Source organism: Podarcis gaigeae (assembly GCF_964106915.1).
Source record: "Podarcis gaigeae genome assembly, chromosome: 1".
Taxonomy (NCBI): domain Eukaryota; kingdom Metazoa; phylum Chordata; class Lepidosauria; order Squamata; family Lacertidae; genus Podarcis; species Podarcis gaigeae.
This window is the reverse complement of record NC_139678.1, coordinates 35,459,893-35,485,712: the sequence shown is the minus strand read 5'-3', so window position 1 is coordinate 35,485,712 and position 25,820 is coordinate 35,459,893. Positions and strand designations below refer to the sequence as shown.

The following is a 25,820-nucleotide window of genomic DNA, read 5'->3' as shown; positions in this document are numbered from 1 at the left end:
CACAGTATGCTGTGTAGTGGGCCTGTTTGTCTCTGTCACCCTGTCATCTTCTTAACCAGCACAAGTTCTAGGGGTGGGATGGGATGGGGGCTTGCACATTGGAAAGCAGCCGCAGCTGATTATTAAGGAAATGGAATATGTTACAGTCAAATTTTACATCAGGTATAGCCAGCATTTCCTTAAATCACACATAAAGTGATTTATGTGTGTGACTATCTCCCCACCTTTCCCTGTTCTGGCTGTGAGGCATCACCACTTGTTGGCAAAGATGTGGAAGTGCCAATGGGTGGCCTGGGTTCTCACTGGGTCATATCATTCTTTAGTCTCTCTGCTGCCTCCCCCCACTCCTCCATGTATGAGCCTAGAGAGCTCCTCTCTGGTTGGGGGAAAGAGCTTTCCTCAAGGGGAAGAATCCAGGAAATGATAAAAAAACAACAAGGAAGAAGAGGCAGTGGGGCGGGGGGAGGGAGATGAAGGCTGGCAAGTCCTGGAGATGAGAAGAAAAAGCTTGGAATGGACCTTTGGATGGGTGGATGGGATCCTAGCAGAGGGGTGGAGGAGTAAGGAAAACAAAAGGGTTCGTTGCCACTCTTGCAGGAACGACAGATGTCCTGCTATGGAGTTGAATTTGCACAAACTAAATATATGCATAATGCCACTCAGCCGTATTGCTGGTGGGGTTATCGTGTTGTCTATAGGTGTCACGAGCAAGGATTCACAATGTAACACTGGGGAAATGCTTCATTGCTGTGCAAACAGGAGGAACGAAACTACATGACCCAGCATGCAGCGAAGCCAAGAACCCAGCTTCCATCAAGGGTTTTTTTGTTTTTGCGACCAGGGGTGGTGGGGAGATTGTAATTCCAAGCTACTCAAACAGGGAACTGGGAATCAGTAGTAAAAGCCCTAGATGATTTTATGGCTATATCCACAACTTAAAAATTGCATTCTTTCAATGGAATCCTGACAACTATATTTTGATGTAGGGAGATTTTGATTAAGACAGAGCCCTGTTGGATCAGACCAAAGACACATCTAGTCCAGCATACTGTTCTGATAGTGGCCAACCAGATGCCTATGGGAAGTCTGCAGGCAAGAGAGCACTCTCCCTATTGTTCAGTTTTCAGGAATTAGTATTCAAAGGAACACTGCTTCTGACCATGGAGGTAGACCATGGTCATCAGTGATAGCTCTGTTCTCCATGAATTGGTCTAATATTTTAAAACTGCCAAGATTGGTGGCCATCACTTAATCTCATTGGAGTGAATCCATAGTGCTTCTGTGAAGAAGTATTTTCTTAGTTCTGTCTTGAATGTTTCAACTTTCACCTTCATAGGATGGCCCCAGGTTTTAGTATTAGAATCATGCATAATTTTAAGCACCTTTATTAAGTCTATTACTTAGAAGTTTTTGGTGAGGTGCTTTATCAACTGCTTTTTGAAAGTCTTAAGTACAGTATACAGTATCAATGGACTCAATCCTATCTATACAACTCTAAAAATGATGCAGAGCTTTTCCTTGCAGAAGCCATGCTAGTTCTGCTTTAGCATGACTTGTTCTTTGATATGCCTGGTAACGCTATAATTATGCTTTACATATTTTTTTCTTGGAACAGATGTTAAGATACCTGGATTGTAATTTCCTGCATTCTCTTTTAAAAAAAAGAGTTACCGTAAATTATACACTCTTCAGTTCTCTGGTGTGGAGGCTGATATAGGGGACAAGTTACATATTTTTGTTAGAAGATCAGCAACTTCACATTTGAGTTCTTTAAGGTGAATGCCATTCAGACATGGTGATTTGTACGTTTGTAATTTAACTTTAAGGCCAGGAACATGTATATTGTCACCACCCTTGGCCTCAGTTCTTCGGATTCCATTCCTATAAAAAGTTAGTTGAGGCACAGAGATCTGTCCTCCATCTTCTGCTGTGAGGACTGTTGCAAAGAATTCATTCAGCTTCTCTGCAGAGAATTAAGCATTAAGAGTTGATGCAGTTGGGTTTGTTAAGGATGGGACTTGCATGTGCGCCCTTGTCTATTGATACAGAGTTTGCATGCCTGAACGTGGCTGTTGTTTCATTTGAAAACTGAATGTTTGAAATACCCAGCAGCTCAAATATGGGTCATTCATGTTAGAATAAAACAAAAGCTTCTGATTAAGCTATCCGGTTAAATATTGTAGTGCTTGATTCAGAGGAAGTTAGTCACGTTTTAGTTTTATTAAAATCAATGGGATAAGTTAGTTATAACAAACTTAAAGACCATTGATTTCTGTGAGACTAAACCATGACCCAATTTAATCTGGGTCTAGCCATTCATATTCTCCCTGTTAAGCCAATAAAACTTTATTTAATACAAAGCAAAAATCATCAGCATATTTATAAATGCAAAATGCCTGTTTCCCAAACTGCATTTTTTGACACTAGAACTCTCCTATCAATCATGTTAATGCCTGAAAAAGTTAACATGGATCGGTCAGTATTTGTGGTCTACTTGAATAAAACATACAGCAATGTCTTAGTATGTAGATCCACATCTTGGGTTAAGAAGAAATCTGGTTAGTCTTCTTCACAGCTAACATTGCTGCTGATAGAATGATTAACTGTGGTTAAGCTTGGTAGGGAAAAATTGTTCTTCAGAAGAGTAGGATAAGTGAAACAGCATGCAGTTCTGCAGTTTCCTCCCAATTGCTTAGGCTTCATTAAGCATCATATTTGCAATAGCTGTATAACTGAGTCCTTGTACCTGGTTGCTAACTTATACCTAGGAATTATTTAGTGGCATCTAAGGTGTTTTTTTTTAAAAAAAATCAGTGTTGGTGAACAATTAATGTCACTCTGATTGATAAATTCTAAGAAATTATTTCCTATTTTACTCAGTAAGTAATGCATAGGAGGAAGATGGTTAGTGAAGTATGTGATCATTTCAACAATTTATATTCTTGGCTTCTTTCTAGCATGGTTGCCACAGGGCCACTTAAATACTGGCTCCTTGCTGCTGTTTTGCTCCTTCCCTTGTGCAGCTGGCGAAACAAACCAAGAAAGTTGGCTTCTTTAGAAGCCATTAACCATTATTCCTGCTACTCATGTAACAGGAAGCTCTGGTTAACTCTGGCCTCCTAGTCTGCTTTGCAGCTTGTGTGAAGAGAAAAGCTGCAGCAAAGGGGCAGGTAGCAGGGCTTTGATTGTGTGAGTGCAGCTTTAATGTACAAGTTTTTCACTTGCTCATGGTGGTCTTTGCATGAATTTACATTTATGAGTGGAATTCAGTGTCACACTCTTCCAGCCTTTCTGCCTATGCAAGCAACATCACAGCTTTCCAGATGGATGGATCCTACTCTCCTCCCCTTGCATGCAGTTCTCGGGGTTCTGACCTCCCCCGAGGAACTGGGCAATTCGTATTCATATATCACACTTCTTTTCTTGTGAAGGTGATGTTGCTCTAAGTTTTATCTGGTCAGTTTAAAATATGGCTAGAGTTTGGTTAGAAAACAAGTTTTGCATCAGCTATCATATTCAGATAATTGTTGCAACTCTCATCAACTTGCAGTATATCATAAGGAAAGGGGGGAATTTTTAATTAGTGACTGAATTATCTATGACAATTAATTTCTTTAGATTTCTACAGGTCACCTTGGAGGGAGGACTCAGTAACTTTTTTCAGAAGGATTCAATCAATAAAGGCTCCTAAGGAAACTGGCCTTTAGAAAGCCTTTGACTTGTTCTCAGTGGATGCTGCTTCCTTGCTAACTATGATTGTGCTCATATGCTCATCCTATATGCTTAATACACATTACTAACAACTGATACTTATTTTAGAGACCTTGAATGTCAGGAGTTGGGAATTTAACAAGTGGCTTCTGTAAAACTCCATTGGCAACCAAGACGACAAATTCTAGTGTAGCATCTCCTGTTAATGAGCAAAGTGACATTCTCACCAAACTAGCTAAGTTACAATCCAGGTTGATCCAAATACAACAGCATGGGCAACAAAATGTTGATGAAACAATTGATAATCAAGCCTTTCGCCCATAAACTGTTTCTCCAAAATGTATGGTTAAAAAGAGGGCTACCAGAGGAACTTTTAAGTGTATACATGCAGAGCTGCAAACTCAACCCCCCCTTGGGATATGATATGGTGAGGGACAATCCTGCCCTAAATCATGTGGATGAATCTTGCACCACTTTCACTAGGTTTCAGGTATCGGATGATTCTGCCTCCCACTTGTTGTTTAGTCGTGTCCGACTCTTCGTGAGCCCATGTACCAGAGCATGCCAGGCACTGCAATCCTATAAAACAGCCCACAATGTTTGGTAGCCCCTTCCCAAATTTACAGATGAGGCAGATCGGGGTTACAGGGAGAAGAAGAGGTGGGGAAAGGTCAGTTTCATGACCTTGCCCTTCTGCTCGCATAACATTGGATACACTCATATGGGTTTAAAAGCTAGTGACATTAATAACTGGTATTTTGATAACACCTTTTCATCTAGTCCAGATGAAGTAATTGTTGTTCTAATCTGATGTCTGAGGTCACTGTTGAACTGGATTTGGGTGAATAAACTGAAACTCAGTCCAGAGAAGTTGAATATATTGATGATGGGGAGGTCTGTTGACTCTGTAGTTGATGTCCTTTTCTGGATTAGATAAACACTTGCTTTTAACAATCAGTTAAATATTTAGGAGTACTCCTAGATCGAGCTCTCTTATTGGATGCATAGCTGATTTGCCATTGTCACCCATGTTTTGCTAATGTTTATTGCAAGCCAACTTTCTTGGTTTGTTTCGCCAGCTGCACAAGGGAAGGAGCAAAGCAGCAGCGAGGAGCCAGTATTTAAGTGGCCCTGTGTCAACCATGCTAGAAAGAAGATTATTGCGATGTACTTGGGGTTGGGGTTGTTGAAAAGTATTCAAAAATTGCATTTTATCCAAAATAACTGCTACCTGCTGTTTTGGGAACATAAGAGAAGTGCTTGAACATCACTTCCAGTTGGTTTCTGTGCTGTTGAGAGTAAATAGAACCTTTGGTGGCAAATATCAGTCAGGAGCAGGGATAACAGTTGGTAGGAAACAGTGATGGGCCCTGATTCAAATGATGGTTGCTTTTCATTCAGAAAAAGCAGAATTGTTACCTATTTTAAAAGTGATTAGTTTATGGTTTAGACTACAGACTTTTTGTTCTGTATCCCTGTTGCGTATTCCTCAATCAAGACGCCCAGTCTTGGAGCTTTACTACCGACTTTACTCTCTTTTTGCCTCATCTATATCTGCTTTTTTCAAACATCATTCTACTGATTACTCATGCTGGAATATGCCATCCTTCATGACTTCTTTCTATTTCTGTACCCATATCTCACAAGAGAATAGTCTCCAACACATTTTCAGGTACCAGTGTGCTGCTTGACATGTTGATTATATGCCTGTCTTTCTTGTCCCCAAAGCTGCCTTTACATGCTGTAATAGTGCCTCCTGAAGGACATGCTGTGGTGTTTTTTTGGTTTTTGCGAAAGTGCCCTCTTGTGGTCACAAGTAGTCTCATTGTCTACACTGGTGAAAGCCACATTGTTTGAGATTTTTTGCTGCAGCAAAAAAACCCCAAAATGTTATAAAATAAATTGAAACCTAAACCAGCCAAGCATCTACATCATGGTTTAAATTATCACAAATGAGCCATGGTGAGTCTTAGAGTCACATTCCTTCTCCCTCTCTAGGCATAAGAGAAAAGAGCAAAAAATTCGGCTTTCATTCAGAATTGATTTCATCTAAAGTTTCCTGTTATGTATGAAATTACAGTTTATTTTAGCTTTACTTAGTCAAACCAAGATATCCGACTATTCTTTGCTGGGTGATATGCCATCCTTAAACTTGTGTTTTCTTGCGTATTTCAGCCTTATTACTAGTCTACAAAAGATTTTACAGGCCTGCTTTTTACTCATAAGAGAAGCTGACAAAGGATGGACCAAGTGCTTCATCCCTCCTTTGCCAAATCCTTCTTATGAGTAAAAAACAGGCTAGAAAAACATTTTGAAGGTTAGAAACTCAGTAGGCTAGGAAATGAAACTCACTCCTTCACCAGCCCCATTTTTATGGTTGATAGACAGCACCTGGTTTGATAGTGTCTTGGGCAAGGTTCCCTAGTAGTTTCCCTAGAACATTCCCCTTACTATAAAGACTTATTGGGGTAGATGGGTACCAATGGTGTGATGTCTGTGACCAGCACCTAGTTCTGGAGTAGAACAAGAGGGGGAGATGGAGCTTGCTCAGGACTTATCATACTAGGAAGAATGTAGGAGAGATGGAGATAATTATAGTTATTTATACATACATACATACATACATACATACATACATGTATATACCATCTTTTCTCCAAAGAGCTTATGTGGCACTGATATGACACTTTCCCTCCTTTCCATTTTATCCTCCCAACAACCCTCTGAGGTAGGTTAGGCTGAGAAACAGCAGCTGGCCCAAAGTCACCCAGTGGGCTTCATGGTTGCGTGAGGATTTGAACCCTGATCTTCCAGGTCCTAGGGACGCAGGTGGCGCTGTGGGTAAAACCTTAGCGCCTAGGGCTTGCCGATCGAAAGGTCGGCGGTTCGAATCCCTGCGGTGGGGTGCGCTCCCGTCGTTCGGTCCCAGCGCCTGCCAACCTAGCAGTTCGAAAGCACCCCTGGGTGCAAGTAGATAAATAGGGACCGCTTACTAGCGGGAAGGTAAACGGTGTTTCCGTGTGCGGCTCTGGCTCTGGCTCTGGCCAGAGCAGCGATGTCACGCTGGCCACGTGACCCGGAAGTGTCTCCGGACAGCGCTGGCCCCCGGCCTCTTGCGTGAGATGGGCGCACCAACCCCAGAGTCTGTCAAGACTGGCCCGTACGGGCAGGGGTACCTTTACCTTTACCTTTTACTTCCAGGTCCTAGTCTAGCATTCTGACCACTACTCTACACTGATTCTCATTTCCTCATTATATTTTACATCCTCATTACCAGTCCGTTTTCACAGACTTCTGCTAGATTATTGTTCTCAGGTAAATCTTCTTTGACCCTCCTCCTGGCAGTCAAATGTGCACTATTACTCTGGACTTCGCATTGGGTCCGCTGCTGACTTTGCTGTTCAGCTTGTGGTGGAGAATCAAAGGCAGGATTTGGATGTGATTGGAGGGGTTGCCAGAGGCCCAGGAGAGATGTCCATAGTACTTGAAATTTTGGGCTCTCTTATGACTGTGGGGCTCATCCTAGTACAGGCATAGGCAAACTCGGCCCTCCAGATGTTTTGGGACTACAACTCCCATCATCCCTGATCCCTGGTCCTGTTAGCTAGGGATGATGGGAGATGTAGTCCCAAAACATCTAGAGGGCCAAGTTTGCCTATGCCTGTCCTAGTCCCTAGCTGTGCTGGATTTCTCCATGGAGTTCCATGTTTCTTCTTCCAAGAAAGTCTCCCCTGGATCTTGGTTAGGCCCTGATGGGTGACCAATAGCACTGGCAAACAGCACAGGGGACTGGTGTTGGCAAGTAGCAAGGGCAGCCATTCTAACTACCTGGTACTCCCTCAGGAGCCCAGCAGTAATTGTGAGGCAGATTCAGCTGGCACTCATTTCCTTATTCTCAGTTCTTCTGGGCCTTGTCCTTGAGATATAAAAAATAAGGACATGAGTTGCAGCTTTAGTTGTACCCTGTTCTGTAAATAGAACACTGTATGTGAGACAGCTGCCACTGACTACTTGAGTGTCAGTTCTTCTGATTAAGAATAAGGAAATGTGTGATGGTTGTGTGTCCCAGCTTGCTTCTTTACAGTACTGGATGTGAGGCAGATACATCTACTGCCTCTTCTTTATGCCCAGTGCCTCTGGGCTCTCCCCACAACATGTGTATAGAGGGCAAGGCCCAAACAAATTGAGAATTGAAAGGGAGTAGCAGCTGCATCACACTAGACTGGCCAAAGAGGATGCTTGCTAAAGGAGCAAATCATGTGTGATAGTTAAAGGATATTTGCATTTTTTATGTTACCAAGTTTGGGGTGGTATATATGGAGCATCCCTTAAGCTTTCAAGGTCAGAGGGTTAAGAAGAAAACTGCATATCACAACTGTGCCAGACTGGAATGCTTTCAGATACTCTGAGCAGATTAACCAACATAATCCAGATTGTGTGCTACAACAGGAGAGCAGGAATGAGTAAATTATGCCTTGCTGGAGGCTGAGGAATATGTTTCAATAAAAACACTCCATTCTACAGAGGAAGACAAAACAGTCCTCCGTGGTCACCAGGCCATCTGTCACGCAGGAAACTACATCTGTCCTTCCTCACTACAAATATGGCAATTAGTCTCTGAACCATGAAAACACAATATCAAGCAAGTTTCTCTAGGAAAAAATGATTTCAAATGTAGATTCAAGCAGAACAGTAACTGTTCTCCAAATATTTGTTTCAGAAGGAAAAAAAGCCTTTGAGTACCCCAGTAGACAACTGCTGAGGCACTAGATTAAAATTAACCATGTATATCATTAATACAAAGGATAGTCTTGATTGCAAACTATTATTATGCCAGTGACTCAGTATATTTTAGGAGAGGAGAGAATGAACCAAAATGTGGGTCACATAAAGGCCCCAATCAAAAGAAGTTACATGTTTGTGCAGATGAGCACTGAGTACTCATTAGTGTATGTTTTCTGTGCAGTGGTTTATGCAGCCACTGAGGCAAGATGGTTTTTAAACTGAGCAGTATTTTCCTGCCTTGGCAGTGGAAATTGCTGTGGTGAAATTAAAGTAAACTTGAGATACATATTTAATTCTTGACTCTAGCTTTATTGTATTGCAGGCAAAATATTTACAATTTAGGACATTGGTTTTGATGGGTGTATGCTCTCAGTCAATTAGAGACTTGCTCTAAGTTTTTGTTTATGGCACATATGCATAGGTACCGTATATTATTGGAGTCAGGTTACCAAATTAAAACCCCAATTTGGTGTTTCAATCTTACGACTTATCTTTGCTTATGTCCACTATAAGTAATTAACACATGTACTAAATTCAACTTAAAAAACAACAACTCCTTGGGTTGGATGCTGAGGTACCATGTGTGATCAGAAAAGTATTTCTACTTGTGCAGGGGGACTCTTGAATTCTGCTGATTCCCTTCCTTCCACTGCAGCACCCCATGTTCTGTCCAGAAGGTCCACTGATTCTTAAATTCAGATAGCTGTGAAACATGGGAGTCTACAACAGGGAAAGGATTGGAAGAGCTCTGCGTGTACTTTTCTGGATCCTATCGTATGTGGATACTCAGCATTTTTTTTTAAATTTAAAAGTCACACATGAAGATTCTATTTTCAACATTTCTGTCCTGCTTTCCTACTTCTAAGGTAGCTCAAAGCTGCTAAGCATAGAGGGTTGGATTTAGGGTTGCCCTTTGCAAATGGAAGGGACCAGTAGCCCCCTCCCCCCGACATACTGGCACCACTCCTCACACTTTTCTGGAGTGTCTCCGAACCTTCCGGAGAAGATTTTCAGGAGATACAGAGGACTCTAGGGGGAAAGAGGAATATGCAAGGTGTACCTCCCATTCCTCACTCCAGTTGGAGTGCCGTGTGAATGGAATCTTGCTCGTGGGTACTGGGGTCCATTGGACCCACTGATATATTAAGCAGTGCTTGGTTAGTCATTCATTCTCTTAACTCTGGTGCATTATAATAAAATCAGCAGATAGAACAGATTATTTGGGTATGGGTTTCCATAATTGATTCATGAATGATCAGTTTTAATAAAAGAATGAGCTAGTTGGCCCTCAGCAGGGTCAGTAAAAGTTGAATAGTGGCTCTCTTTGCAGCTGCCTTGGGGAGCAGTCACTGTCCTTCAATCTCTCATTCAACCTTCAATGCTATGGCTGTATTATAGGAATCTACATTGAGTAATGTTTTGAATGCTACAACTTCTCAGATTTGTCCCTTTCTCTGTCACTAACAGTACCTATCCTCTGCTTAGAATAATTTCACCCCTTTTCTTGTCCCCTTTGTGTTCATTCTTTTGCATTTAGTACAGCTGCATCAGAATGCAGAGGTGCCTGAATTTTAATTAGGAAGAAGCTTGGAATAGTTGTCAAGTGCCATTACATAGGTTCTGTGATTAGTAAGAGCAAGCAAACTAGGACAGTGGTCTACAGTACAATAGTTTTAAAAATTGCTGCTCTGTGCTATTATAAATACTTCCTTGTAATTGTTTTCAGTGATATGGAAAGGTAAAGGTAAAGGGATCCCTGACCATTAGGTCCAGTCGTGACCGACTCTGGGGTTGCGCGCTCATCTCACTCTATAGGCCGAGGGAGCCAGCATTTGTCCTCAGACAGCTTCCGGGTCATGTGGCCAGCATGACTAAGCCGTTTCTGGTGAACCAGAGCAGCACACGGAAACGTCGTTTACCTTCCCGCCAGAGCGGTCCCTATTTATCTACTTGCACTTTGACATGTTTTCGAACTGCTAGGTTGGCAGGAGCAGGGACCGAGCAATGGGAGCTCACCCTGTTGCAGGGATTCGAACCGCCGACCTTCTGATCGGCAAATCCTAGGCTCTGTGGTTTAACCCACAGCGCCACCCGCGTCCCTGTGATATGGAAAATATTTATTGCTAATTCATATAATCATCCTATATATTAATTATTCTCTACATTGTATATTAGTTAACTTTTCTTTTTAAGGATAGAGGAGCAGGAAAGAGAAAACATTTCTTGAGAACTATTTACAGAAAATTGTAATATCTTCTGAATTTATGGGGGAAAGGACTGACAATCTGATTATTACCTTAAATATAGTTTGGAGAAGCAATTCAATGAACAGTAGAGCTTCTCAAATGTCATTGTTGACAAGGGGCCCCTGTGTAAACACACGTTGTGGATTGTGCCAGTATGTGGAAACAGTTACCACTTAGATGAATATACACACTGAGGTATTGGATATCATTATCAATAATAGCATCTTCATTCCATAAACATCAGACTCTTAATAATCTGTTATTTATGGAGTCAGTTATGTGAGGTCTTGCAGAGGCACATGGGGATGGGAGTAGAATGGCAGTAGGTGGGCTGAGGTGTTAACAAGGTTAATGGTATCACCATCTCCACCCTGAGTTCCCCCAACCTTGTGTCCGCGTTTTCCTGCCCTGTCCCAGTTAATGTAGCACCACTGCTAGGAGGTTATCACTGCAACTCCATTCCCGTCACACACTTCCTGTGGCGGTTTATACTTTGATCAAATGATGTCATTGGTCATCATACTGTTTATTTGGTAACACTTGGAAGTTAGATTTATTAAATGTTTGTAATTATTCATATATTCCCCAGGTTTCTGTTTGAACTGTTTTTTTTTTTTAAAAAAAATAATTTTATTTTGCTAACTTTCTGCCTTTTGAAACCTCATTGTTTGGAAAGGAGAGAAAAATCACCCATGCTGAAACATATGCATTTTAAACATATTTTAGGTTCCGTTTCTAAATGCTGTTAATTATAAATAAGTTCAGTTGAAATCAGTGCAATATTGCAGTAGAAAGAGCTTTGTGTGTTGAAACTGTCTGCATTCATTCTGCTTTATGTGACTATCTTCCCAGACAAGTTCATAGGTTAGGTTTACATTGGTTATCTAATTATTGGAGGATAGGGTTCATTATTGTATAAGCATTATAAGTGCACTGATGAGTATTGACTGCTCTTTCTGAGCAGCAGAATCCTACTTGGACCCCAGTACACTGGACCACATATAATTGCATGTATGTTTCCTTGGATTGTCTTTGTTTGATCAGGGATCTTAACTGGAAGCAGGTGCCATTGATGTTGATGGAACATGTTCTTCATGTAAATGTGCTTAAAATAAGAGCACTAAATGCATGTAAGGTGCATTTAAGTGTGGACATGTGAGCTACATACCCATTTTTATATATCTAACTTGGTTAAAAGCATCAGGTGTGTGTGTTTGAATTTATTGAAACATTGAAAGTAGACCTATAGGTAACTGTAATTAACAGAGTGTTTCTTCTTTCCCTTTCAGAAATATGCACCACTTGATCTGAACATATAAGTTTATTGCAAGCATGAGAATCCAAGAAGAACTGAAAATACTTTTAAAAAATTGGAGATAAATTTTTAGTGTGTAGAAGCACTTTTAAGAATGAACACTACAGCTGGTTGTGTTGGTAACTACAGAAGGATGAGAAGAACACTATGATGGCAAAGAACAAAGAGCCTCGTCCCCCTTCCTATGCTATTAGTGTGATTGGACTTTCGGGGACCGAAAAGGATAAGGGGAACTGTGGAGTTGGGAAATCGTGTTTGTGCAATAGATTTGTGCGTTCAAAAGCAGATGAATATTACCCCGAACATACCTCTGTGCTTAGCACAATTGACTTTGGTGGACGAGTTGTTAATAATGATCACTTTTTGTACTGGGGTGACGTAACACAATGTGGAGAGGATGGAATAGATTGCAAGATTCATGTTATTGAACAGACTGAGTTCATTGATGATCAGACTTTTCTGCCTCATCGGAGTACGAACTTACAACCATATATAAAGCGTGCAGCTGCAACCAAATTGCAGTCAGCAGAAAAACTTATGTATATTTGCACAGATCAGCTTGGATTGGAGCAAGACTTTGAGCAAAAGCAAATGCCTGAAGGGAAGCTAAACATTGATGGATTTTTATTATGCATTGATGTAAGTCAAGGATGCAATAGGAAGTTTGATGACCAACTTAAATTTGTGAATAACCTCTATGTTCAGCTATCAAAATCTAAAAAGCCTATAATAATAGCCGCAACTAAATGTGATGAATGTGTGGAACACTATTTACGAGAGGTTCAGGCATTTGCTTCAAATAAGAAGAACCTTCTGGTAGTAGAAACATCAGCAAGATTCAATGTCAACGTTGAGACGTGTTTTACTGCACTGGTACAAATGATGGATAAAACCCGGGGTAAGCCTAAAATAATTCCCTATCTGGATGCCTATAAAACACAGAGGCAACTTGTTGTGACTTCAACAGATAAATTTGAGAAACTTGTTCAGACTGTGAGAGACTATCATGCCACTTGGAAAACAGTTAGTAATAAACTGAAAAATCACCCAGATTATGAAGAATACATTAATTTAGAGGGAACAAAAAAGGCCAAAAATACATTTTCAAAACACATAGAGCAGCTTAAGCAAGAGCATATAAGAAAAAGAAGAGATGAATACATCAATACATTACCAAGAGCTTTTAACACACTTCTGTCAAATCTTGAAGAGATTGAGCATTTGAGCTGGTCTGAAGCTTTGAAATTAATGGAAAAAAGGCCAGATTTCCAACTATGTTTTGTGGTGCTGGAGAAAACACCCTGGGATGAAACTGATCACATAGATAAAGTGAATGACAGGAGAATTCCATTTGACCTTTTGAGCACGCTAGAAGCGGAAAAAGTCTATCAAAACCACGTGCAGCATCTAATATCAGAAAAAAGGAGAGTTGAAATGAAGGAGAAGTTCAAAAAAACACTTGAAAAAATACAGTTCATTTCTCCTGGGCAACCCTGGGAAGAAGTTATGTGTTTTGTAATGGAGGATGAAGCTTTTAAATATATTACAGAGGCAGATAGTAGAGAAGTATATAGTAGACATCAACGGGAAATTGTTGAAAAAGCCAAAGAGGAATTTCAGGAAATGCTCTTTGAGCATTCAGAACTGTTTTATGACCTGGATTTGAATGCAACACCTAGTTCTGATAAAATGAGTGAAATTCATGCAGTTCTGAGTGAAGAGCCTAGATACAAAGCTTTACAGAAACTTGCACCTGATAGAGAATCTCTTCTATTAAAACACATAGGGTTTGTATATCATCCCACTAAAGAAACCTGTCTCAGTGGCCAAAACTGTATGGACATTAAAGTAGAACAGTTGCTTGCCAGAAGCCTCTTGCAATTGGACCACGGTCGCTTAAATTTATATCACGATAGTGCCAATATTGATAAAGTTAATATTTTCATTTTGGGTAAAGATGGTCTGGCACAAGAGCTGGCAAATGAGATTCGGACTCAATCCACGGATGACGAGTATGCCTTAGATGGAAAGATATATGAACTTGATCTTAGGCCAGTTGATGCAAAGTCACCTTATCTTCTAAGTCACTTATGGACTTCTGCCTTCAAACCACATGGATGTTTCTGTGTGTTTAATTCAATTGAATCACTCGCTTTTATTGGAGAGTCGATCACTAAAATCAGGACCGAAGCATCTCAGATAAGAAGAGACAAATATATGGCCAGTCTTCCATTTACATTAATACTGGCTAATCAAAGAGACAGTGCTAGCAAGCACTTGCCGATTTTGAGACACCAAGGACAGCAATTGGCAAACAAGTTGCAGTGTCCTTTTATAGATGTGCCTGCTGGTACTTACCCACGTAAATTTAATGAGGCTCAAATAAAACAAGCTTTGCGGGGAGTTTTGGAAGCAGTTAAACACAATTTTGATGTTGTAAGTCCGGTTCCTACAATTAAAGACCTTTCGGAAGCTGATTTGAGAATTGTAATGTGTGCCATGTGTGGAGATCCATTCAGTGTAGATCTTATTCTTTCACCCTTTCTTGACTCTCATTCCTGTAGTGCTGCTCAGGCTGGCCAGAATAATTCCCTCATGCTGGATAAAATTATAGGTGAAAAACGGAGGCGAATACAAATAACAATATTATCATATCATTCTTCAATTGGTGTAAGAAAAGATGAACTTGTTCATGGGTATATACTAGTTTACTCTGCTAAACGGAAGGCATCTATGGGAATGCTTCGAGCATTTCTTTCAGAAGTACAAGATACGATTCCTGTCCAATTGGTGGCTGTTACTGATAGTCAGGCAGACTTTTTTGAGATTGAGGCTATCAAAGAATTAATGACGGAAGGTGAACATATAGCTACTGAGATTACAGCTAAATTTACAGCTCTGTATTCTTTATCTCAATATCATCGTCAGACTGAGGTTTTCACATTGTTCTTCAGTGATGTTTTAGAGAAGAAAAACATGATTGAAAATTCTTATATGTCTGATAGTACAAGAGAGGCAACACATACAACTGAGGATGTTTTCCTGCATTCTCCCAGAGGAGGTGCTCTTACATACAATTACTATCCAGATTCAGAAGATGATACTGAAGCCCCACCTCCTTACAGCCCTATGGGGGATGATGTACAGCTTATCCCAAAAGATCGATTCGATTTGGAAGGTAATGAATACCCTGTTCATAGCACACCACTTAACTGTCATGATCATGAACGCAACCATAAAGTGCCTCCTCCAATAAAGCCAAAACCAGTTGCACTCAAGCCCAATGTAAAAAAACTAGATCCAAACCTGTTAAAAACTATTGAGGCAGGTATTGGCAAGCCAAGAAAAACTAGAACAACTCTGGCACCATCTGATGATCTTGATCAATCTGATAATTATGCAGAACCTATAGACACCATTTTCAAGCACAGAGGTGTTACTGATGATATTTACGCAATTCCAGATGATAGTCAGAATCGCATGATTAAAATTCGAAACTCATTTACTATAAATAATACCCAAGGAGATGAAGAAAATGGATTTCCTGACAGAATGTCAAAGACCCACGGCGAAAGAAGACCTTCAAAATACAAATACAAATCTAAAACACTGTTCATCAAAGCCAAATCTTATTATAGGAGAGCACATTCAGATGCAAGTGATGATGAAGCTTTTACAACATCTAAAACTAAAAGAAAAGGAAGACATCGTGGCAGTGAAGAAGATCCCCTTCTGTCCCCAGTGGAAACATGGAAAGGTGGCATTGATAACCCTGCTATTACATCAGATCAAGAGTTAGATGACAAAAAGATGAAGAAGAAAACTCAGAAAGTTAAAGAAGACAAAAAAGTAAGACATTTTTTAAACTAACTTTTTAATTTTAACTTTGCATTAAGTTCTTTTTGGAGTTGTGCAAGTTGACCTTATCAAATGTTGATTGCATTGTCTGGCTGGGAAAAGGCCCCAAGGAAAATTGGATGGAGGGATCTTGCATCAAAGGGACACAAGATTCCTCAGTCTGATTTGGGGTGATTTCCCTTCTCTTCCTTGGATGATTCAGGGTGCTTTGTTTGGTAGGTCCCCTTGATGCCTGAAGAAGCTTTTCAGAGGTATAAAGGGGAATGGGGAGGAGGGATAGATTGTTTCAGCTCATGCAGTTTTGGTAACAACCCAATGCCTTTGTTTCATATCGCAGAATCTTTCTAGGAATGTCAGCTATATTTCTGGTTAGATTTGACAAATTTATATAGAAGGCTATTCAGACTGGCATATTTTAGTGACTAGGATAATGTTACTCCTATTGGTGAATGCACTGCTGTTGTCGGGCTCAGGTTTTTGCTTTGTTTTTTAATTAGAAAGCAGCATGTATTCAGTGCACAGCAGGTTTAGCATAGTCAGTGCTTTATTACTGGCCATTGTAAAGATAATAAATATGTAGTGTTTCAGATGTCAGTGAGGTCAACATTTGAAATAACTGTTTTGTGAACTTTGTATGTTGAATGTGGAAAGGGTGGGAGGAGAAATTGTTCCCTTCAAATTGTAATACAGTTATTTGTGAATTATCAGCTATTGCTTTATGGTCTTGTGCTGTGTTAGATCAGATCTAGTCCAGTGTTGCGTTGTCCTGGCAGTGGCCAGCTGTGAGTCTTATACATAACCAGGATACAGTGATGTTATATAGATGTATATTGTCATTGGGCATAGTAGATTGTTGTGCAATCTTTGGGCAAGCAACTTGAAACTCTTCTGTGATTGCACTTTTGGAAAGAGTGCTGTATGCAAAAGAGTACTGTGCAGGGAAACCTGCCTATGACACTATTTAGCTTTCTCTTCAGATAATTATTTGACACAGGCAGTTGAAGAACTTTACTGAATAAGTGTGCATTGCAGATAAAACGTTTTGCCATCTTTCTACATGTTTTAGTAGCTTGTATGGTTAGTTTTGAAAAGATATTGGTCCTGAAGGACTTTCATGGGGATTCGTTCTGGTTTTTCTAATATTTCCTGTGCACGGAGAAGCAGTTTAAAAAAGATTAAATATTGTTTAGAATAATAATTCTAAAAGTATATATAGTGCAGGCAAACTGTCAGATTTTAGAATTGCTTTATAGAATTGCTATGTCTTGGTACTGAGGCATCATTTATTAACCTCAGATCTGTGCAATGGATATAGTGTTGGCTTGTTTTACAGTATTATTATAGAGAACACAGGAAATTTTGTAAATAGTTTTTTGCTCTAAAATAGCTATCATTGTGGTTAACTATAAGCAGCTTAATATTGTCTTGTCATTTTGTTAATTTGTTTGAGGACACTTAATTTTGTACAGTGTGGGAAATAAAAAAGGTGGAACCATAGTTAATCTTCACCAGTTTAAAGTATTTCCTGTCTGGATGGAGCTATCACACCTCATAGAAACATACTATTTAGTGTTTTGCATTGTAGGTCTTGAGAAATAGGAGCTTGGATCCAAAGGCACACAAGTGAAGTTCTGCTTGCACAAGGGGAGATTCCCCACTGTTGCTTGTTTGTGTCCTGAAAGGCCATGCCAGAGCATGCCACAGAAGGAAAGATATGTCATAAACATCTTAAGAAGTAGCCTGTTGGGCTTCAGTTGGAAATGGAAACTGGCAAAAAATGGATTGCGACTTGATATTTAAGCCACAGTTGTATAAACCCTTAATATGGTATTCCAAACCATATAGTGCTATGTGTTGTGGATGTTCAGTTGAGCAGTTAGGCTCAGCACAGGAAGAAACTGTGTAATTGAGATTGCTTTTACTAGGCAAACATGCACATGATATACACACACTATTTGCAGTTGCTGTAAGATGTTTTCACTCTCTGACCCCAGAGATGGTTCCAGTTTACAAAGTCCTTAGTGAAACAAAGTCCACGTAGCAAGTGCAAAGTCCAGTTTCTAACAGAATCCTGCAAGTGCCAGAGTTCTCCAAGCCCAGAAGTCTTGGAAGTTATCCAGCTTCCCTCAAGCGAGCTCTTCACAAAGTGTTCCACATTTTCACAGGATTGTTCCTATAGTCTTTTCCACGTTTCGCACAGATTCTCCTGTACTGTTCAACAATGAATGCTGTAATCTGAGATTGAGCCCTTTTCTACCTAGTGTTACCTGCTAGGTTGCCCAGCAACTTAGATAAGACAGTCATGAGATGCCTGCAGCTAGAGGGTGGGGGCATTTCTGCCTACTCTTGGACATTTAATTTACCCTTTATTGTTTTATTGTTTTCTTATTAAAAGAAGAAAATACTTACATTGAACCATAATATAGAAAATTATCAGTCTTTCCACATATATATTACAAAGGCGCTTTAAAAAAAAAGGAATTTCAGAAAACAACACAATCAAAGATAGCCTCTCATATGTTACTTAACTTTTTATCATGTTATATGAATTTGAGTACAGAAAGATTTTAACAATGTTGAAAAGCTTGTTTGCTCTCTTTATTGAATACATTATAAATTAATATATTCAAAATTAGTTCTGTTACTAAGATTCTTTTGTTAAAGGTATGATTTTATGTAGATATTATTAATTTTTTACTTTCATTAGTGACATACTTGGCTAAGAATGCTGTTGTTTTCTTGTAGCAAAAAAAGAAAACCAAGACATTTAATCCACCAACTCGTAGAAATTGGGAAAGTAATTACTTTGGAATGCCCCTGCAGGATCTGGTTACACCTGAAAAACCTATACCACTCTTTGTTGAGAAGTGTGTGGATTTCATTGAAGACACAGGTAGGACACAAGTTGGAGCATCAATAACATTTTACTATTTCTTGGTAGCTAACTATAAAAGTCTTGTTAGCTTCTCATCATTTTATACTATGTGGTAACAGAAATAACAAGTGTGCGCTGAGGACTGTATACTTTCACATATTTACCAAAGCAAACCCTTGAAGCATCAGTGCTTTTTAATTTGTTCATAAATATTGTAGAGTTGGGGTAAGTAATGTGGTAGCCAAATTTGCTGATGCTACTGAATTGTCACTAAAACAATTTTAGGGTCACTAAAACAAAAATAAAGATCGTGGAGTGCTCCAAACTCAGGGAATGGGTGGTAAAATGAAAAATGCAATTTATTGTAAACAAGTGTAAAGTGATACATATCTGGACTTAAAAAACAACAACCCCTTAATTTCACATATACGCTCATGGGGTCTGAAATCATATTGACTCTGGACAGGACTTTGGGGTTAGAGTAGATAGCTTTATGAAGATGGTCACCCAGTGTGCCACAGATGTAAAAAATGACAAATTCCATGCTAGGGATCATAGGAAAGGAATTGAAAATAAAGCTGCCAATATAACAGTGCTGTTGTGCAAACCTACTGTGTGACAGTTTAGAATACTGTACAGTTCTAGTTGCCTCATCACAAATTGGATATTGTTCATTTGGAAAAGGTTCAGAAAAGGCCAACCAAAATGATCAAGGGTTTGATTGGAACAGCAGTGGGTAAAATTATGCATGGCATAGGGAAAGTGGATAGAGAATATTAAATGCAGTACATTTATTATGCAGTACATTATGGACATTACCTCTACTGGTGGCAGTGATGGTCACCAGCGTGGATGACTTTAAAAGAGGATAAGACAAATTCATGAAAAATAACCTGGACTAAATCTGATAGATACTTTTTGCCTCCACTATTGGTGGCAGTGTGCTTCTGTCCCACTTGTATGCTTCCCTTAGGCATCTGGTTGGCCACTGTGAGAGCAGGATGTTAAACTGGATGGGCCATGGGCCTCATCCAGCAGGATCATCTAATGTTCTTATGACTCCTGGAATATGGAACTGGGAGGAGGGCAGATTTCTTCTACTGTTCTACATGATGCTGATGGTCTTTTCTCTGTTGTCTTGTGGTCTCCTCTCCCTACCTGACTACATTTCCCTGACTTTGCTCAGTTGGCCTGAACCACAGACTTAGGTTTGCTGAAAAAACGGAAATCTAACATACAGAAAATCACTTTTAAAACATGTTGTTAATGCAAATGTAAGCATGCAAGATTCCAACGTAACTTGAATTGGGATCTATAGGATTAGTGTGATTTCTATCTTCTGCCTACCTTTGTTCTAAAGTGCTATATAAAAGCTAAATAATGTGAAATGAAGAGATGCTACTGATGAACTTTTTGATCCTGCTCTGCATGCATTTCCATTGAAAAACAACAAAAATAATGCAATTCAGTCCCACTTCATGAAGCAGCAGCTTCCCCCACCCTTTGTGCTGCAGCCCAGATTTTCCCGAATATTCCCCAAAACTCAAGAAAGGCGGGGGGGGGCAGTATGCTAAAGTTGGAGAAGGGGTGGCAAGCCCCATTGCACAAACAGCATTCCCCTTTTGTTATAAGAAGAGTGCAACCCTGCTTAATAAATTATATCAGTACTGTACAATGCCTTCAAGACTGAAGCAGGTGCTGCAGGTTTGAAAAAATTCAGCTGAAATAATCTTTTAAGTGGCTTAGATTTTGTTCCCTCCCAACCCCCATTTATTTCATATATAAACATTCAATACATTTATGGATACCAGTATACAGACCTACCTAGAAGTAAGTCTCATTGAACTCAATAGGACTTACTTTAGAGTAAACATGTATGGAGTTGTGATGTGAATGTCTACATCAAATTAAACAATACCTTCTCTAAGAATAACAGAGGCCAAAATGAACAAACTTAACATTCCTCTTTCAGTCACAGCTCATTCCATTGATTGTAAACCTTGGTAGGAAACTGTTTTAGGAAGTAAAGCAGACCCAGCATGTCTTGCCTTGTTGCCAGTAAAAGGGAATTGCTTCAATGACTCGTTTAATAAGTGTTGCTGAAATAGTTTCCTTTAGCTGGCAGTAAACCTGAGTACGCTGCATTGTGCACTCGTTAAATGTTACGTTTGAATAACTGAATGAGTGGGCAGCTCAACTATTTCTGTGTACAGGAGCAAAGATTGTACACTTGTTGTATGTAATATATTACACTACTCATAGGTAGCATGATTTATACAGCCCAGGACTCAGTTTGTTGGCTTCTAGGCCTGAGCAAAAAGTAACACAGTGATTCTAACAGTGTTCTGTACGATCAGTTTTCATTTGGGATTAAGCTGTAGTCATCAATTGACCCAGGTGCTAATTTAGATTTTGAGAATTCAAGCTACTTAGGTGCTGATCGCACTTTGTTGGTTTTGGACAAGATTTACTTGCAAAGTTTTTCAATTTGATAGCATATACTAACTTATGTGGGGGACGCGGGTGGCGCTGTGGGTTAAACCACAGAGCCTAGGACTTGCTGATCAGAAGGTCGGCGGTTCGAATCCCCGTGACGGGGTGAGCTCCCGTTGCTCGGTCCCTGCTCCTGCCAACCTAGCAGTTCAAAAGCATGTCAAAGTGCAAGTAGATAAATAGGTACCGCTCCGGCAGGAAAGTAAGCGGCGTTTCCATGCGCTGTTCTGGTTCTCCAGAAGTGGCTTAGTCATGCTGGCCATATGACCCGGAAGCTGTACGCTGGCTCCCTCGGCCAATAAAGCGAGATGAGTGCCGCAACCCCAGAGTCAGTCACAACTGGACCTAATGGTCAGGGGTCCCTTTACTTTTTTACTAACTTATGTAGCAGTGTTTTAACAGCAACATTTATCTCCATTGTTTTGTTTTTAAGTAGAGTCAGTAATTTTAATAACATTCAGAATGCATGATAACTAGCATTTATATTATTACACTTGCAATAATAGCTAACATTTAAATAACTACTAATTCTGAAGTTTTCTAGGGATGCTATACCAAGTAATGCATTCCATTTGTGGAAGAATTTAGTCTTGTTCAGTGGAATGCCCCCCATCTCCTTCCAATGCTAGGAGTTCCCTCCACTCTCAGGGGTTAGACTAGATGATCATTGGGATCCTTTCCAACTCTACAATTATATAATACTGTGACTCAAATTAGAGGTTAACTATCTGGCAAACATTTTTATATCTGGAATATTTCACCTAGTAATTATTTAAGAAAAATCTTTTTTAAAAAGCATCTTTTTATCTATCCTGTGTTCAGTTTTTGACAGTTTTTCTTCCCCTTGAAGCTTGTATTTCCTTTTGTGATTCAGTGCATATGATATGTGTTGAGTTAGGAGCATTTGTAAAGTGAGGTGGCTTATTCTTTGAGTAGTTCTTTTAATTAATAGAATTTTTCAAAATGAAGCATAACCAAATACAGTTAAACAAGACAAACAAAATCATTATAAACCAATACAACCTGTTATTTGTGTAAAAGGGAGTGAAGTGTGGGGCAGAAAAGTTGGTGGTCCAGACCAACATGGTGCTCAGACATTTCAGATATCACAGAATTTCCCATCTTTCTTATGTTTATAGAAGGCCACTTTCTCACAGACACTATCTGTGACTTCTTCCAGTATTGAAGCATTTAGCCACCATATTGTCTGTTTGTCAGGATCCAAAGGGCTGGTACAACATGATTCAGTAGAACATTAACATCTGTAATTTGCAAGGAGGTATCAAAAGCCATATTTATGTGGCTGCTGACCTCTGACCAAAAAACTGTGGCTTTAGGAGAAGACCAAATCATGTGACAAGAGTGTTGCTTGTGGGGCATTGCAATGCCAGCACCTGTCCGTGCTAGTTAAGTTTTTGCTAAAAAGACTTTGTAGATTCCAGTAAATGCTGACAATTATTTTTTATTGTATCAAACCTTTAACTAGGTTTATGTGAGTGAGGGTGTGGGTGGGATTGAAGAAGTGAAGAGGGATTATGGGAATTCAAATCACATACATTGACACGAGGGCTTATTCATAACAGTCGTTAAGACTGTAAATTATGTATGCATTTCCTTTTTTAATGGTGATTAAAATATAAAACTTTGTGAGAGCAAGTAGTAGAGCATGTTTTGTTTTTAAAAGTCTGATGATTAATCACACTATGAATTAGAATTAGCTTACTGTTTTTACAACCATTGTTTACTCTGAAGTAATCCCCATTGAATTGAAGCTGAGGGTTGCTTTCCTTAAAGCATTCTTAGGATTGCAAATAAACAAGAAATCAAACCATATTAATTGAAGAAATCAATAGTGCAAGTCTTGTATTTAAGCCCTAGCCTGTTAGCTGCAGGCAACAAGGAATTACATGCAAATATGGAGATGGAGTTTCATGCAGGCATGTGAGTAGAGTGCTCTAAGAGGGATGGAGTGTTCTATCTCTCTTCTACATCTGGCATAATAACCAAATGGACCCCTCCTCTGTATGAGAATAGGAAGGCTGCTCTATAGCAGAGGCCGTCTAGTAAAGCATTCGGCAGGCTACTTGTTGAACTCATGTTCATGAGTGTGATAGATATTTTAATACGAATTTTGCTTATGCTTAAATAATAACTTTTCGTTTGCAAAATATAACCATGTGACATTTGCTTTCCACCCCCAAAGGTCTATGTACTGAAGGTCTCTATCGTGTTAGTGGGAATAAAACTGATCAAGACAACATTCAGAAGCAATTTGATCAAGGTAATGGGAGATATGATGCATATCACAAATAATTTTTGGTGTATCAAACCCTGCAGTCTAAGTTTTGCATTCCAAACAGATAATCATAGAAGCTGGAGAGTGCATTTGTATAGTTATATGAAGTACAAATTATGATTTGCCTGTTAATGTATTGAGAACATGCAGTGGTAAGCAGTGTGGTAATTGTATAATTTGTTCATTTACTGTTTAGATCTGTAGCTTGCTTTTCTACAAGTTGATTACAGTAAAGTTGATTACACTAAAATATTCCAATTCAATTTGAAAGTCACAATAATTTATCAAAAACAGCAACATCTAAATAAAACCCCGCCCCTTCCGTTTCCTACTTGTCCCCCCCCCCAAAAAAAAATTCTGAGACGTTGATCTATAACTGAGCTGTACAGGTAGTAAAGCATAATTTTACTGTAACAACTGTCAATTTGGTTCTAACAGTGAAGCGGATTCATTCTTTGGAAATGAGATTTCCAAACTTTCAGACAGGAGTTTTCCCCAGGCCTCCCTCAGAATGCCAGAAATTGGGCATGGAACCTTCTGCATTCAAACCATTGTTCTCTGTTACTGAGCTCAGAAGATTAGGAAGACTTTCTGCTTCTGAGTGCCTGCAAAACTTAACATGACATTAGATTTGCTTTGTACTTTATTTAAGTGTTTCAGTCAAAACTTCCACCCTTGAATATGGAGTGGGGCAGAGTTTTTAATTAATACAAATCATAGTTGGCCGTCGGGGACATTTAATTTGTGGACTCCTGATTTGATGGGTAAATCAGTAATTTATTTCAGATTTTCCATTTTACCAAAAAATGATAATTCTTTCATGTTGTCTCAAAACCTTGCACTTCTACTAATGATGCACAGGTTTGTGGTTTAACTCTCCACCAAATTTGTGTATCCTAAATATTTTACTTTGATGATATAACAGTTCTGGTATCAGAAAATTAGTAACTGTGTGAATATTTTTGTAATTTAGCACAAATACACTTTTTGTATTGCTTGCAAAGGAGAAGGTTTGAGTTGGAGAGAAGGCAGTGCTTTAGTCTTGTATACTATATTATTTATTTAAAAGTTATCCTATAACTTTGGAATATGTGGTTTCCTCCTCCTTCAAGTGTGAAGGTTGATGATGTGATAAACAATCCATTTCCACCTTAATACAAGGTTTTTCTTCTCAAGTACCAGGTTAGAGTTTACTTGCACAATAAATAAATAGAGTGTGTAACTTTGGAAATAAATTAGGCTAACATCCAGTGGTGTCCATGCCTCAGCAAAATGAACTTCTTCTCATGTGATGGGAGTTAGTGTTCCTCTCTGCCTCCCTCCCATGCCCCCTCCCCACAAAATTAGATCCAGTAGGGTTGTGGAACAGCAATCTATATGCAAAGTACCATTGTATAAGCAGATGTCTGCTTGCACAATGTTGGATTTCAGCCGTAGTCTGTACAGTTCTCTTGTGGGGAATAATCTTGGCTGCTAATAGCATGGTGTAAGAATATATAGTCCCTATTCCTAACTCTGAAAGGGGGATAAATTCTGATAATGCTGATTATGGTTGGTGTGTGAGTGTATAAAACCCCAGGGCAGTCTCTCATTTTCATAACATCTGAATAGATGATTTATAATATTGATAATTATGATCAGTGCTTACAAGGCAGACAAGTCTACAATAGCCCATTATTCCAGGGTAATTTAAATTGAGTGAATGGCTGATTTGTATTTATAGTTCAGTACGTCATTTTTAGAAATGTGTAGTTATGGCTCTCATTAATAAAATACTGTTTTGTGTTGTTTTACAGATCATAACATCAGTCTGGAATCTATGGATGTGACAGTAAATGCTGTGGCAGGAGCTCTGAAAGCGTTCTTTGCAGATCTACCAGATCCTTTAATTCCTTATTCACTGCATCCAGAATTAGTTGAAGCATCAAGTAAGCAATTTTTTTAAAAAAATAATAATTTTGTGGCACATGTTTTATTGGTTAAAACATTAAATCCAAGTCTTGGAAAATTGAAATAATTGAAATAACTAAGATGTTATACTGATCACTTTCTAAAAAGAATGTGTTATGCTGCCTCAGGTAGCTGTGGTATGATAACCTGTTTGTTGTCTTTGAACATGCTGTTTGCTAAAGAAGTAGCAATGCAGTAGAGGATTCTGCTCATAGAAGTCAGGGGGTTTATTGAAGTAAAATTCATTGGTGATGGTTGTCTCTCTATTACGGCTATATAAAACATAGTGGC

General features: G+C 39.3%; 1 protein-coding gene across 2 annotated transcripts in view; it reads left to right on the top strand.

Annotated features, from left to right (window-relative positions):
- Positions 1–25,820, top strand: part of ARHGAP5 (Rho GTPase activating protein 5) — a 38,055-nt gene that overhangs the window by 5,572 nt on the left and 6,663 nt on the right. For both annotated transcript variants that reach the window (XM_083740943.1, XM_083740942.1), the window contains exons 2-5: positions 12,032–15,906; positions 18,661–18,808; positions 23,487–23,564; positions 25,376–25,507. In XM_083740943.1, coding sequence (XP_083597069.1) covers positions 12,205–15,906; positions 18,661–18,808; positions 23,487–23,564; positions 25,376–25,507 — 4,060 coding nt within the window. In that variant the 5' untranslated portion in view covers positions 12,032–12,204. The remainder of the gene's footprint in view (positions 1–12,031; positions 15,907–18,660; positions 18,809–23,486; positions 23,565–25,375; positions 25,508–25,820) is intronic.